The 13,737-nt window shown below is 38.8% G+C and overlaps 1 protein-coding gene across 4 annotated transcripts in view; it reads right to left on the reverse strand.

Annotated features, from left to right (window-relative positions):
* aopep (aminopeptidase O (putative)) overlaps positions 1-13,737 on the reverse strand; it is a 107,243-nt gene that overhangs the window by 88,909 nt on the left and 4,597 nt on the right. For 3 of the 4 annotated variants that reach the window (XM_015367564.2, XM_015367558.2, XM_015367553.2), the window contains exons 3-5: positions 11,994-12,160; positions 9,971-10,121; positions 8,986-9,234 (exon numbers count right to left, since the gene is read on the reverse strand). In XM_015367564.2, the coding sequence (XP_015223050.2) occupies positions 8,986-9,234; positions 9,971-10,121; positions 11,994-12,160 (567 nt within the window). The remainder of the gene's footprint in view (positions 1-8,985; positions 9,235-9,970; positions 10,122-11,993; positions 12,161-13,737) is intronic. The other variant, XM_015367579.2, reaches the window with a different exon arrangement.

Below are 13,737 nucleotides of genomic sequence, written 5' to 3' on the forward strand. Positions count from 1 at the left end.
TTGTTAATATTTGTGACCTTTACCAACAAAACACTACTGTGAGGCAATCAACACAGCAATTTCTATTACTGTGGCACAAAAACCCACAGTACAAATTTTAATAACCTGTTGTTGTATACGTAAGGCCCACTCAGGGACCATATTCAGAAGTAAAAACACTGAGCACCCTGCCATGCTGAAAATTTCAAACCTAATACTTCATGCTGTCTGTGCAACCTCAATCAAAAAGCCTCAAACAGGGAGGCTGGAGGTCGTGGCTCACAGGTGTGTCAAGGTTTTTATTGAATCTAGTTTAAGATTACCGAGTTTATTTTGAAAAAAACAAACACACATTCCTAAATTTACAAAATTAAAAATAAACATAGCAGCTACAAGAAGGGAATCTTAGATTTGTCGTACTGATCGATTAACTTGTCTTTTACAAGAGTGTGTTGTCTTCATCCCATTAGCGTAACTAAAAAATTAGTGTATAGTGTTATACTGATGTGAATGGCACTGCAGAACACGGCTAGAATAACTCAACAGCATCTACTGAAGCTTAGAGAAAAGCCCAAATAAAAAGAATTGAAGAATTGATTTTTAGTTGTTGTTTTTATTTTCCGTCAAGTAGAATGATGAAACCATTAAGTAATCCAGACATTTGAACTGCAGAAAAAAGGAGAAAATATTTTTGAAAGTCTATAAGATCACATTGTTGACTCACTCAGCCTTCCACGTTGCACGGTAATAAATTATACAGCTGTCAACCAGACGACACTAATGCAGATTTTCGAGCCTGCAAAATGAAGTGTATTGTGTAAGGTGTATGTTAAGAAGCTGTAAAACCTATTTCCAGCTATCCACACAGATGTTTTGATTTTAAATTATGCAACGTAATGATTCTGCCTCTCTATATAATATATGTTTATTTTTAAATGGGTTTGTAGACATGTAAATACTGACAATGGCACATTTTAGTTACTTTGCAATGCAGAAAACATCAGACAGTGTAATAACTTTGACAGAATTCCAGTGTCAGTGTGAGCTGCACCACTCCTGCAGCCGATGCTAACACCTGGGGTGTGTAAACCAGAGGATGGCTCGGACACTGCACACTTAGGAGGAAAGCAGTCCTTACATTGGGTGGCAAGGGTGTAGTGGACTGTACCAGGACTCCAGCTGAACATGTGACTCATGAGCCCCAAGCACCTGGAAATCACGATACACAGCAAAGCTATTTTGCCTGGAGACTTCATTCTGCGAAAAGTCTCCGTTTGCAACAATATAGCGTACTTTAAACCAATCTGACCCCAACTACCACCGTGTGACCCTTTACATATCAAACTAGTCTACGTTAACCCCATTTGACATTGCGGCTCTCAGTGATTCACTAATGAACTAAAAACGATCAATGCATCACATACTGTATAAACCTGTGTCCAGACAACAGAGGCCTTGGCGACCTCTAGTGGCAGGTGAGCTGACACTACTCTCCTAACGACAGCTCGCTTGCCGCAAGGATTTAATGCAAAAATGGCAGTTCCAAATTGGGGGGAGGGATATAGAAAGAAACACAAATAGCAATAGTAAAAATGAAATCTGAAAAAACGCAGACACCTAATGAACTCTGAGCAGAAATGTAATGTAAATAACGCTTTACTCGAAGTAAAGAGCTCGTACTATGCAGGCTTAAAGCACTCCCTAGAAACGCTCAAAACAGATGCAAAGGGGAATCATAGCTGCTCCTACACTGTTATTTGAATAAACAAAGACAGAGGAGTTTATGTACATTTACTCCAACATGACAAAGAAAAATGAAGAGGCGTCTTCACTAGTTTAATTTAAAGCTGGGCTAAATCAATGTAATATGACTCACATTCCACTCAATTCCAATTATTGTACTTCATCCGGCATAGAACACTTCATGTTGTTGGCGTGCTAAATAGCAGAAGCTTTTAAAGACAAAAGCACTTAAAATCAACCTCTGCAGAACACAATTTTAATTATATTACTGGCATCACGTCATTTATAAGATTACAAAAGGAATCCTTGGGCTTCCACTATCTCGCTTCCCAACCGAAAAAAATGTCACAGATCAAGCCTGCTCTTGTCTCAGCTATTCATGCGAAGATTGTGAAAAGCTTCATCCTCTAAATTAATTCGTCAAAATGTCGGTTAACCTCACATAAGCATTTAACCTAAAGAAGATAAAGCAATCTTGGAGCTGTTGACAAAATGCAATAAGTACAGAAAACGTACAAAACTGCAGATTCAAGATCACAAAAGAGCCCTCCAGATAAAGTACACAGTTTGACATAAAACAGATCTTTGACAGACTGGGCATCTTATGTTATTCAGTGTAAGCCACTTCAATTGTGAATTATTTATTTTGTGCCTGCATTAGACGCAGATGCTTTGAAAAAGCATACATTTATATCCTTAACTTTGCCGTGCTGACAAGAAATGAAGAGGTGCGTATCTAAAGTGTAGTGCATTAGAGCCGTTTTACAAGCCCACCCTGGAGCAGAAATGGTTATATCTCAAAGGACTGTCACTGCTCTCGAATCTGCTTTATGAAACAGGGAAATTACTGAAGTTGTGGAACTGCCTGCCAGCTTTTCAGGAATTAGTAACCTGACGGCTTTTATGCCAGAAGCAAGTAAGATACATGTGAAGATTCCTTCAGACTTATAAAATATTTAAAACACAGTCATGGAAATAAAATGTCTCTACTGGCTGATATTAAAAAAACTGAAGGCCGAAAAGCTACATCTAAATTTGATATAAACCCATTGATTATTCACAAATGCCCCAATTAGAATATTGTCCGTTATGTTTTTCGTTACATTATTCTGTAAATGGATTTCATTCTGTCTTTCTTCATATCATCAGAAATATAGTAGGGATGACCCTGTAATCACTAGTCTGAACCTTGTTGCTAATCAAAGGTGACCAGGAACTGTAAAGGGATTGATGGGGGTGAAGTTATGACATTAGCAATGCTTCAAATGAGAGATGACCGTTTGGACCATCTACTGTAGCTTGATTGGTAATTAGTAGTTATTTGATCAAAGGATCTCAGCAGGCATTTCTTATAAGAAGCTGGGGTTTAGGCTTCACCCAATAAATAGGTGCGTCCTGTTCGTGGTTTTAAATGTACTTTCACACAGTTTCCACTTGTGTCCACTGGTTTGTGCTTCACTGTTCATTCTGAAGAATACTGTGTGGCTGACTTTGTCAGTGCCTTTGAGGATTTTTAATACTTGTATCAGGTCCCCTCATAATCTTCTTTGTTCAAGACTAGAAGGGTTCAGTTCCTTCAGCTTGTCAAAACAGGACACTCCTTTACGCCATCAAATGTGTCTGGGTGCCCCTCCTCGCACTGTTCTCCGAGTAGCAAAATTTTAAATGGTACTGAGCTGCTAAACGGTCTGTTGAAAAACACAGAAATTGCTCCTCATTAAGGAATTCTGCTTGAAACATTGGCTTTTGAACTGCAGGGGCTTTCAGTTCTTTGGGTTGGGATTGGCTGGGTAGGCCTCTCTCACCACTCGGTGAAACAGCAACCGCTGATATTTCTGGGGTACGTGCAAGGATTACAGTGTTGTCAGTGAGATATACATGCCTTCTACAGCCCGTTTTGGACCCAGTTTTAATTTCTTGGCTGACTCGAGCATCCTGCTACAGGTTTCACCTCTACTTTGCACCATCTACTGTATTTATCCCTCAGTCCTTCAACTTCAAGTACTCAGAGGGATACAAAATCTTCTTATAACCCTTGCTTTTATTCTGCATTATCCCTGATGAGTTTTGGAAGTTCTTCTGTCTTCATGGTATCCCTGAAGTGGCTTAAATCAGCTGTGACTTAAAATTAAATACCTACAGTATATGAGAGTACCTACAGAGACAGGTGTGCTCTGAAGTTACATTAAACCACATTGACGACACACAGAGATTAAACTAATTTTGTGCCCTTTAAAACTACTTTCAGAGAGATTAACAATGTTGGCACTTTCCAACTTCATTGCCTTGCTCAGAAAGTTTCAACCCGTATATGTTGTTTTGGTGTATGTTCTCTTTATGTACAGTAAATGTCCATGAGCTAGGAGGCAAATAAACAAGGAGGATGATACTAACCATCAAAATGAGACCTACAGTAAAAATGTACTCAGATTGGTTCATTTCAAAATCATAAAGTCAGGCATTTTGAAGAGTAAGCATTCAAAAGAGACTGTGCCACTCCTAGTGAGGTCTAGGAAGAGACAGGGGAGCATAAGAAAGAAGGAGAACAGACTTCATCAATCATTATCATATTTGAAGCTCTGCCATGGGAGGGCTCCTCTGTCTAAAAAGCCTTGGAACCAAATTTGGTCCAGGTCATCTGAGCACTACAAGGAGAATCAGAATTTCAGCATTATTACAAGAGAGCTTGCTGCCTATTTTACGATATTCTGATTTCCATGATTTTGGAAAAACATCTCTCCTGGTTTTTGGCTCCCATTCACTTGGGGACATCCATGTTTTGAGAAGGAAACTTAGTCCTCGGTAGGATCCATTTTCTTTCATTGGTTTGTTAAAATGTTTTGTAGTATATTTAGTTTATAGTACCTGAATTATGTAATTTTCTAGGTCTAATTTGAGGAGGACTCTGAAACCTACTGAAATGTAAATATCTGACTATATGCAACTGTTGTATTGCTGTTGTGTTATTTATTGTTAATCTTTGCTTAACTTGCTAACATTTTGGCCAAATTATTATTCCATTATCAGAGTTGACCTGGAGAATAAATTATTTTATTATTTGCTTACATAGCTAAATGCTGATCTGATTTTGTTATTAATTTGATAACCTCTGTATTTAAAATATTTTTACAAGCCCAAATTACACCCAAATTAAAAAATGATAACATTATTAGTGATATTTAACTGCATAGAGGAATACGTTTCAATATATGGGAAGACTTTCAACTGCAGTAATATCAGTAACTACATTTCTAAGGCCAGTTATTTTCCAGATAAAGCTATACTGTTCATAACTATGAAAATGCTGAAAACAAGGTAATGTATCAAAGGGAGAAGATATCAAATATAGTTTTCTGTCTACTACGGACTTTCCCAAGGTCCTATTACAAAACAAATTTAATGATTAAGATACACAATCCAGGCTATACTAAAATGGTTTAAAGAGGGAAAAAATGCATAAATGCAATTCGTTAATCAAAAAGACTCAAAACAATTCCAAGATAACAGGCACTTAAAACTTCTCTCTATAAACAACTTGCACATAAACATTTTTAGAGCTCTCCAGTGAACTGTAAAAGGCAATTCTAACATTGCCAAACAGGAATGACAATGTGATATATGTGCAATAACAGAATAACCAAAAAGTCTGACAATGACTAAATGAAACTGATATAAACGTATGTAAAGCAATTAAAATAATCTTAGTTTTCCGGAAAACCAACCACAAAAAGAGGCTAGTAAGGTTAGCAAACTATATAGATAAACTGAATCACTGAGGTCTTGGCTGAGGTGCTCTGGGCAGATGAAAGCAATTGTGAGGTTAGTAAATACAGACTGCAGAAGGAATAATGAGGAATAATAATGTATGCCTCAACTGCCTGAGATAGGTGTTGTATCCGTTTCTTTCGCTGTTCCACCGTCTCATTTTTTGGAATTCCAATGACTATGTTCAGAAACAGGATGGAAAGGCATTGCATCTTCCCAGCTGTCAAATCTGACAAGAAAAGAATTATCTACAGATATAATGATTGACAGGGCCTAGAAAACAATCTTTGTGTCCAGTCTGAATGAATTTTAAAAACGTACACAAAGACCGGAAAAGGCTTTACTGAAAGATAAATATGTATCCAGTATTCAGACCCTTTAAAAGTCTTCAAATATTGCTAATTATAAATGATACGTATACGCCTTTTTCTAATTACTATTTTATTGCATACGCACATGCTCAAACAGTTGATTTAAAGACAAAAGTAGTTATTTGTCAGCAGACAGCAGATTTTTAGGAAGAAAAGTTTTTTAGATACAGATCTGTGAACAGAAGTAGCAGAGAAAGGACACAAGCACACTGCACTGCACACCAGGCAGCACAGAGGCATTAAGGGCCTACCGTAGGACTAGTTCAGGCAAGAATTTAAACAAAACATGCAAAACACAAAAGGGAGCATACAGTAACTGTCTCGGATCACATTCAATTAATGTGTATCTCCAAAAATGCTATGACGATTAAGAACTAAAAAGCTTATAACAATCTGTTCAACGTCTGAACATCACTAGCAAGTCATTTTTTACTTTATGTCGATATTGAAAGGTATTCATTATTATTCAGATATTACAAAATTATTCTTCAAAGTAATTTAAATCTACAGGTAATCAGAATAGTTTTTTTTTTTAAATTGCACATGTATATTCAGGTTTCCTAATTCATAAAAAAGTCAATGATGAGACAGGGTGTGGAAACTTTCACTGCAAGCTGAGTTTATTAACCATGAATCAATGGTACGGCAATGCACATTCAAATCTCTTCAACTATCAGCTTAGCCATATACTATGTGACTGTACAACCCATATGAAATTATGCCCAACCACTATTTTCAGCTATTGGACTAAAATGTAGGCTTTTGTTGTTTTTTCAATAGTTTGTGACATGGTAAATCATCTGGTTGTGTCCCCTAGCCTGTGGTAAATAAATGTATCTCACTATATGTGTGAAACAGACCTCGCCACTAAACAAGGTGGCTCCAGGGATCTGAACATATGAAAAACTCATGACAGCAATAGCGTACAGTACATGAGGCTTTATTACAGACACCCTGCAGGTTTTACAACCCAATGCCTCTGACCCCACCAGACTGTTACCAAATCTCAACTACCTACGCACACTATGGACATCCTTTAAATCTCCAAACATGCCCAAACACTCATGTAAGAATGTGCATTTATTACCCAATTAAATTAGTCATTCCCACATTGACATGCCTCCCTGTAGCCCTCTAATTAAGTCTCTCCATAGCCTGACTGGCTACAATAAGTACTGTAGATCGCCTGTGACAATTACTGCACACCATGACACCTTACACAGCTTTACATGCCCAGGTCACTGCGGCATTTTACAATTTATCTACACAAGACAGACAACATGGCTTCAAATGTCAATTTGGCTACAGCTAATGAAGGATCAATGCTGAAAAATGTTTTTTTTAAATGTCAGGTCCAGGACATTGGGGACTAACAGAACCCACTGATTCAATGAAAGGTTAAAGAGGGCATTACATTTCTTATTGCTGCAAAATTCTGAAGAACACAAAGCTACTGAGATGTTGTCACCCTGAAAACACAACTCGGTCACAACTTAAATATTTTCCGAAACGTCATTTCAGCGAGTGAAAAAGAGCTGGTAAACAAATTCTCTCGTTTTCTTATTTAAAAAAAAGGCAAGATTATGGTGAGATGAGATCAAATCATGATGATACAGAACGGGGGGCAGGAGAAGCAAAATGCAATTAGAGATGTGGTGCTCTGAGAGGAGGAAGAGAAGGCCCCAGAGAGACACAGAGGCACTGGATCAAATATGTTTTCTTGTTAAAACGCAGCGGAATCGGAAAGGAAAATCGGAAAAGCCCGCATAAAGACCTCGCAGAAGAGGAGAGGTTATGAAGCAAGACCAGTACCCTACCACATGTCCTTATAAGAACAACTGCAGTGCTGCCCAATTAAAGGTTTGGTCACAGACAGTGGAAAACTTCAGAAATGTGGAGAGGAATGGAGTAAATTTTCAAAAGACGAAACGGCGATTAGGCCACTCAACCCTGCCTTGCGTTGATTGCTAATTTTTTCCTTTTCCTGCCTTCTCCTATCAGTATCTTAAAGAAAAAGATCCACAACTGTTGTTTTTTTTTAGTGTATTTACTACACAATACCATAAGAAGGTATTGCATGGTATTAAATAATTTGGCTTAATTCCATTTTAGGCCCACATGTTTCCTAATTTTGAGATTACGCTTTTATGTTTTTGAAACCTTTCCAAGACCTAATAGCCGTGGTTAGTTCAAAACAATCCTTAACAAACATCTCTCACTTCCTGGGGGATTATCCCACAGTCTAAAGCTCCACTTTAGACAACCCACACAAAATGTGACTTCAGGGTTAGCTCAATTCCACAATACAGCAAGACAATCTAAGCATGATGGGGGAAAAAAACCAACATAAAACTCAATGTTTTATGTACAAAATCTATATAATGCAAACAATACTAGAGCAGATTCATACTGGACAAATAACTGTCAAGTCATTATTGCCGTCCATGAAATATTAATGAAAGCTTTTTGTCTGCTATCGGAAGAAATAACATTGACTGTTTAAAAGGCGAGGTAACATTGAGTGACACTTCATGGGGCATACATCAGTATGCTAATGGAAGAGTACCGAGTTGGCTTCTGCAGTCACAGTAGACAAAACTGTACCTCATCCTGACATTACATGGAACCAAATAGATAATATATATATGTATTACAAAAATCCTTTTGATATCACATCTTTGCCTTCTAAGTTCATTCTTGTGCTTAAATTAATTACGAAGCTTATAATGTTAACTGTTCTTGGTCTCGACCACGTTGCGCACTGTATTTGATTTCAAGGAACTAATAGCCTTCCACAGGAAGAAAAAAAAGGTGAACCGTAATGCACTCTGATGGCTTGGATAGTTACAGGTGTACACGAACATTTCAAAGAAGCACTTTCTTTTTACGCAGAATTCACCTCCTGCGCGGATAAAAACAGAATGATCAAAAAGACCTTCGTTAGTGGAATCAAAATAAATCATTTAAAAAAAAACAATGTATTCATAGTACTTTGCAAATCAAACGCGACGTCCACATCAGTAGGAAGCTCGGGAAGAGTTGTTCCGAAGAGTTGCACAATCAAGACGCTGGACAGGACAGGACAGGACAGGACAGGACGCGGTGTGGTAAAGAGCAGGAAACGTACCTGGCCATTCCGAGGCTGGAGAACCCGGCGGGCACCAGCAGCACGTCCAGCCTGGAGAAGGGATGGACACCCAGGGCAGAGTGCGCTGCAGAAAGGCAAGGAGGCAGCAAGGGGAGCAGCGTTTCCCCAGCCAGCTCCTTCAGACACGCCGGGGCAAAGACCCGGTGAGGGATCACAGCCTGAACCCGCGCCGCCGCCCTCTGGAATCGGCACGGGTAGTCCACATGGTGGCAGGGAAACTGCAGGGAACTGCAAGGTTTAAAGGAGTTTACCGGAAAGCAATAGGCTGAATTGATCAGTAATGGGGGGAATAAAAAACATAAATCGGTTTGTTTTGGAGGAGCTACGGCAAAGAACTTTTGGAACGTACTCCTGACGTGAACGCCGCTGTTTTTTTTTTTTACCGAGCTTCAGCGCACGAGTGTTTTTGCATTACTCCACAGTCTTGAAAAACACACTTCTCCTGGGCAGGTGTCCATCACTCAAGTGGCCAGGTGAGAACAACGTGTGGAACCTAGTATTCCGGCTTCCCCACAGAACAAAATACAGGTCCTCCAGGAACAATGACCCAAAGGGCAAGACTGACACAAATCAAATTGTGACCGAACTGTAACCGGTGACTGTGGCACGGTGAGGCAGTGGTCAGCATCGGTGCTTCGCAGTTCTGGGGCCCTGGATTCAATCCCAGACCTGGGATGTTATCCGACACAGTGGTAGGTTAATGGACGTCTGGGAAAGCTGGACCTGTGTGAATGTGTGTCTGTGTTAGCCTCTGTCTGCCCTGTGACGGACTGCCGTCCCGTCCAGGCTGTGTCCTGCTTTGCGCCCGTTGCTCGCGGGGATAGGCTCGGGCTCCCCCCACGGTTCTGAACTGATAGAAGTGGTGAGAAAATGGAGGACGGATAGACGTCACCGTTAACAGTCGGCTACAAAGCTCCAATACATACTGCCTTTTTGTGGGGGGAAAGTACAACACACACTGCACCTGCAAGCTGCTGCAGAGACGGGCGCCGCTGGTTTCTCGGTCGCCGCGGCCTCTTCTCCTTTCACCTCAACCCAGTGGCCCACTGCTATCGTGAAAGTGGAGGCTGGCATTGGCATGGTCACATAACAGAACCAGCACCAGCACGACCCGGCTGCAGAAAGAAGAAAATCCTGTTTTAGAACTGGCAGAAAGAGAGCAGAGATGGAAAGCCTAAGGGTTTCACAGAGGCCTATTGAGGAAGCTGTACTAATTCATGCTGCAACAAAAATGTAGGCCGTGTACAAACCAGCAAAATAAAAAAAAAACTACCTTATCCACAACATTAAGTTAATTCTTCAGAAGGAACGATCTTACTACGTCCTGGATGAAGGCTGTCAATTCACGATTTATGGGCCGGATTGAAATGATTCAAATGTTAGATGTTTTATTAAATTATCCCAGAGCAAGTTAGAGTTTACATCTCAATCACTGAAGTAATTAGTTGTTAAAAAAGGCATATATTTTTATGATGCTGTCACCTTTATTTATGGTTTAATGTTAACTGTGTTTTTTTTTCAAATTGTCCAAAAGAGGTTTCAGATTTATCTGCTAAAAATGTGTTAAAATTGCAGTTTTACTTGACATACTGAACCAATTTACACACTATTTGGCCTCAGTCAATTACAGTCATAATTATAACTTCAATTACAGAATAAAACAGAGTTGTGAACTAATTTCTTATATTTTTATATGACATTATGTGACATTTTCATTCAAAATGAACAACTGTTCTGTTTATATCAAACTATCCAAAAAGAAAATAAACCCAATAATCCTGTGATTCATCATGTCTTCATGTTCCCATTTTATGACCTTAATTGTCTAATCTATTTAGTACAGATGGAATCCTATGCTTAAATTTCTCTTGCCATTGTAAAAGAAGCATTTCTGACATTTTCAGTGATGGTGAGTCTGAAGTACGTTATAATGTAAAGCATCTGACTAAAAGAAAAAATAGCTTTCCTTCTGTCAACACTAGACATTTTTGTAATACATTAGATTAATATGAAAAATAAATGTACTAGAGATCAAGATGACAACATTAAATACCAGTGATGAAATGAAATATGACAAGAAAATGGGGTAGACAAGGCATTAAAGGCAATAGTGTAAAACTCAGCTGTGATGTACTGTACCATGAGCAATTATACTAGGAATCTTGCAGTACATTTTCATTTGTCCTACAGTTCAAAGGAAAAAAGCCTTTTTCTCTACAGAGAATCCATCTTACTGGCCGGCTTCTAACTTGGAACAAACTACCATTCAATACAATGCTTTGCATCGTATCATATATTGTGAATTATAAGAAAAAGCAGACTGAAATATATTATCTTTGATACCCAACATTGCTAAATTTAGTGATTGTAACAACTAGAGGGCATAAATTTCAATAAGCAGTCAGTTTTGACTACAGTATCTTTAGTGATTAATCAATAACAAATAAAGCTGTTGTTATTGGAAAGAAATGAAATAAATGTATGATTAAAGTCTTTATCTTATTTAACATATAATTTGAAGGATGGCATTGTGGCACAGTGGTTAGCATTGTTGCCTCAGAGCACTAAGACAATGAGTTCAACATCTGGGGTGTTATCTGTGCTGAGTTTCTTTTCTTCTCTTTCCATCATGGAATAAACCTTTACTTGCTCCACAGCTTAAATATGTTTACTAGGTCAGTTCAGTGAGATATTTATAAACATAAAAACTAAATAAAATATAGGAATCTAATTAACTCAAAGAAGCAGAACATTTGGTTTATTTCATAAATGTTTCAAATAGAACCTTGAATACCAGTTAAAAAGGTGCTAAAATAAAGTGCCTTTATTTGAATATTCAAAGAGCTTAGTGATACTTTCACATTAACTGCTATACAATAACAAACCAATGAAAAATAAGTGAAAAGTCCTGACGTAACCCTGAGCCATTTATTATGAGTAAGATAACTAAATGAAAACTTGCTACTGTATAAATGAAGGCACAGCACCTTTTCTGTCCGTGGCAGGTTGGGCCTCTTCCTCCCCACTCAACAGAACGACACACTCTGGTGGGGCCTTGATGGTGGCCTGCCATGTTGACATGGCAACTGGGGGCTCCTGGCACGGAAAGAGGGCTCTGTTGTTAATGGGAGACCCCATCGTATAAACACAGGGTCTGGAAAATCAACACAACAAAAAAACACTGGGCTAACAACCTTGCTTCAAAGGTATCTTCTTTGTACGCATTTCAAGTGAGAATTCAATTCATTAACAGTTTCTTGTTAATGTGCAGTCGACATGCTAAAAGAGTCCTTCTCCAGAAAGTCAAAATTCACTTCAAATCTAAATAACAGGGGAAGGTTCACGCCTTCCCCTAGTACTCACTGATCAAGTAATTTATTTCTAAATTCAATTACAGATTTCTGTTTTCTACAAATTTTCTGGAATTCATCTGTTAAGATTTCCATCCCTCTAGACCCACTCTCTCACCTCCCTATCAAGTTTCATTTGCCTCCTTTTGTCTCCTTACCCTCATGTATTCTGAGGCTCTCTCACTCACTCCAAAAGAAGGCTCCATAACCTGGCCACTGCATCTTTTTTCTTCTTCCATTTCAGGCTAGCATCTTTGATGTACAGTAGTTAAAGACAATGCAGCTGGTGAGACCATCCCCCGCCCCCACAACTAAGAGTGGACCCATTTTTAACTCATGGTGCAACATTTCAAGTTAAACATAGTATACACTTATTTTACCAAGGCATAGTATTATCTATTATAATGATCATGATTCTCTTGAATCTGTAGCACTAATTACGAGTATTGAATGTCCCCCTCCTTTCCCAGTAGTAGGTCTCCCATCCACGTACTGACCAGGCTCACACCTGCTGAGCTTCAGGGGGTTCTCAGTGGTGAGCTGCAGGGTGATATGGCTGCTGGCTATGTCAGGGGAGGGAGGATCCATAGAAGTCTTTGCAATGGGGCCTATGATGGCTGCTATTTGTTTCAGTTGCACCTCAGACACTAACACAGCTCCCAGCATTTATATTCTATGAATACAAAGAGTATATACGCATTATTGTTTTCCATTGCAGTTACGACCAATGCTTTAACCTGTAACAAACTGTTAGCTAGTGTTGTGTTTAGCCTTAACAAAATGTCCAAGGTCATGGGTGAGGTCTTTTTAAGGATACAGGATACATGGGTTACCACACCTTATCCTCTGCTTTTCACTTTGAGGAGAGATCAGAGAACGGGAACAAGGGCACTTTTTGACAGGGTTTTACCATTTCCTACATGTTTAGACTGTTCTTATTGGAGAACCCTGCATACAGTACTTACTGCTTAAAGGGGAACTGCAGTCCCAATTTCTCAGACCTGTTATTAAATCTCAGTAACAAAATAAATTAATTTACGCTATCACAAACGTTTACAACTTCCTTATCAATCCCAAAATCATGAACTTGTAAGAATATGATAGTCATTTCCCAAAGTGCACCCTCAAAGAGTTACTGTATACTCTCCTTTCACTGCAACGTATGGAAAAGTCAAAGGTTACATACATAGTTAACTATATACAGTAGCATAACAATTATTACCATCAATGCAATATATCAGGAGTTATGCTGCCGTTTGACCATAAAGAGAATCTGAAAATCACAATCAAGGTTATTTTTTTGGACAGAGCACATATAAAGCTATATAAAGAGACACTTTGCACATGACCTTTTGGAGCAATGAAAGATCCCTATCCGCAC

Source organism: Lepisosteus oculatus, chromosome 3 (assembly GCF_040954835.1).
Source record: "Lepisosteus oculatus isolate fLepOcu1 chromosome 3, fLepOcu1.hap2, whole genome shotgun sequence".
NCBI lineage: Eukaryota > Metazoa > Chordata > Actinopteri > Semionotiformes > Lepisosteidae > Lepisosteus > Lepisosteus oculatus.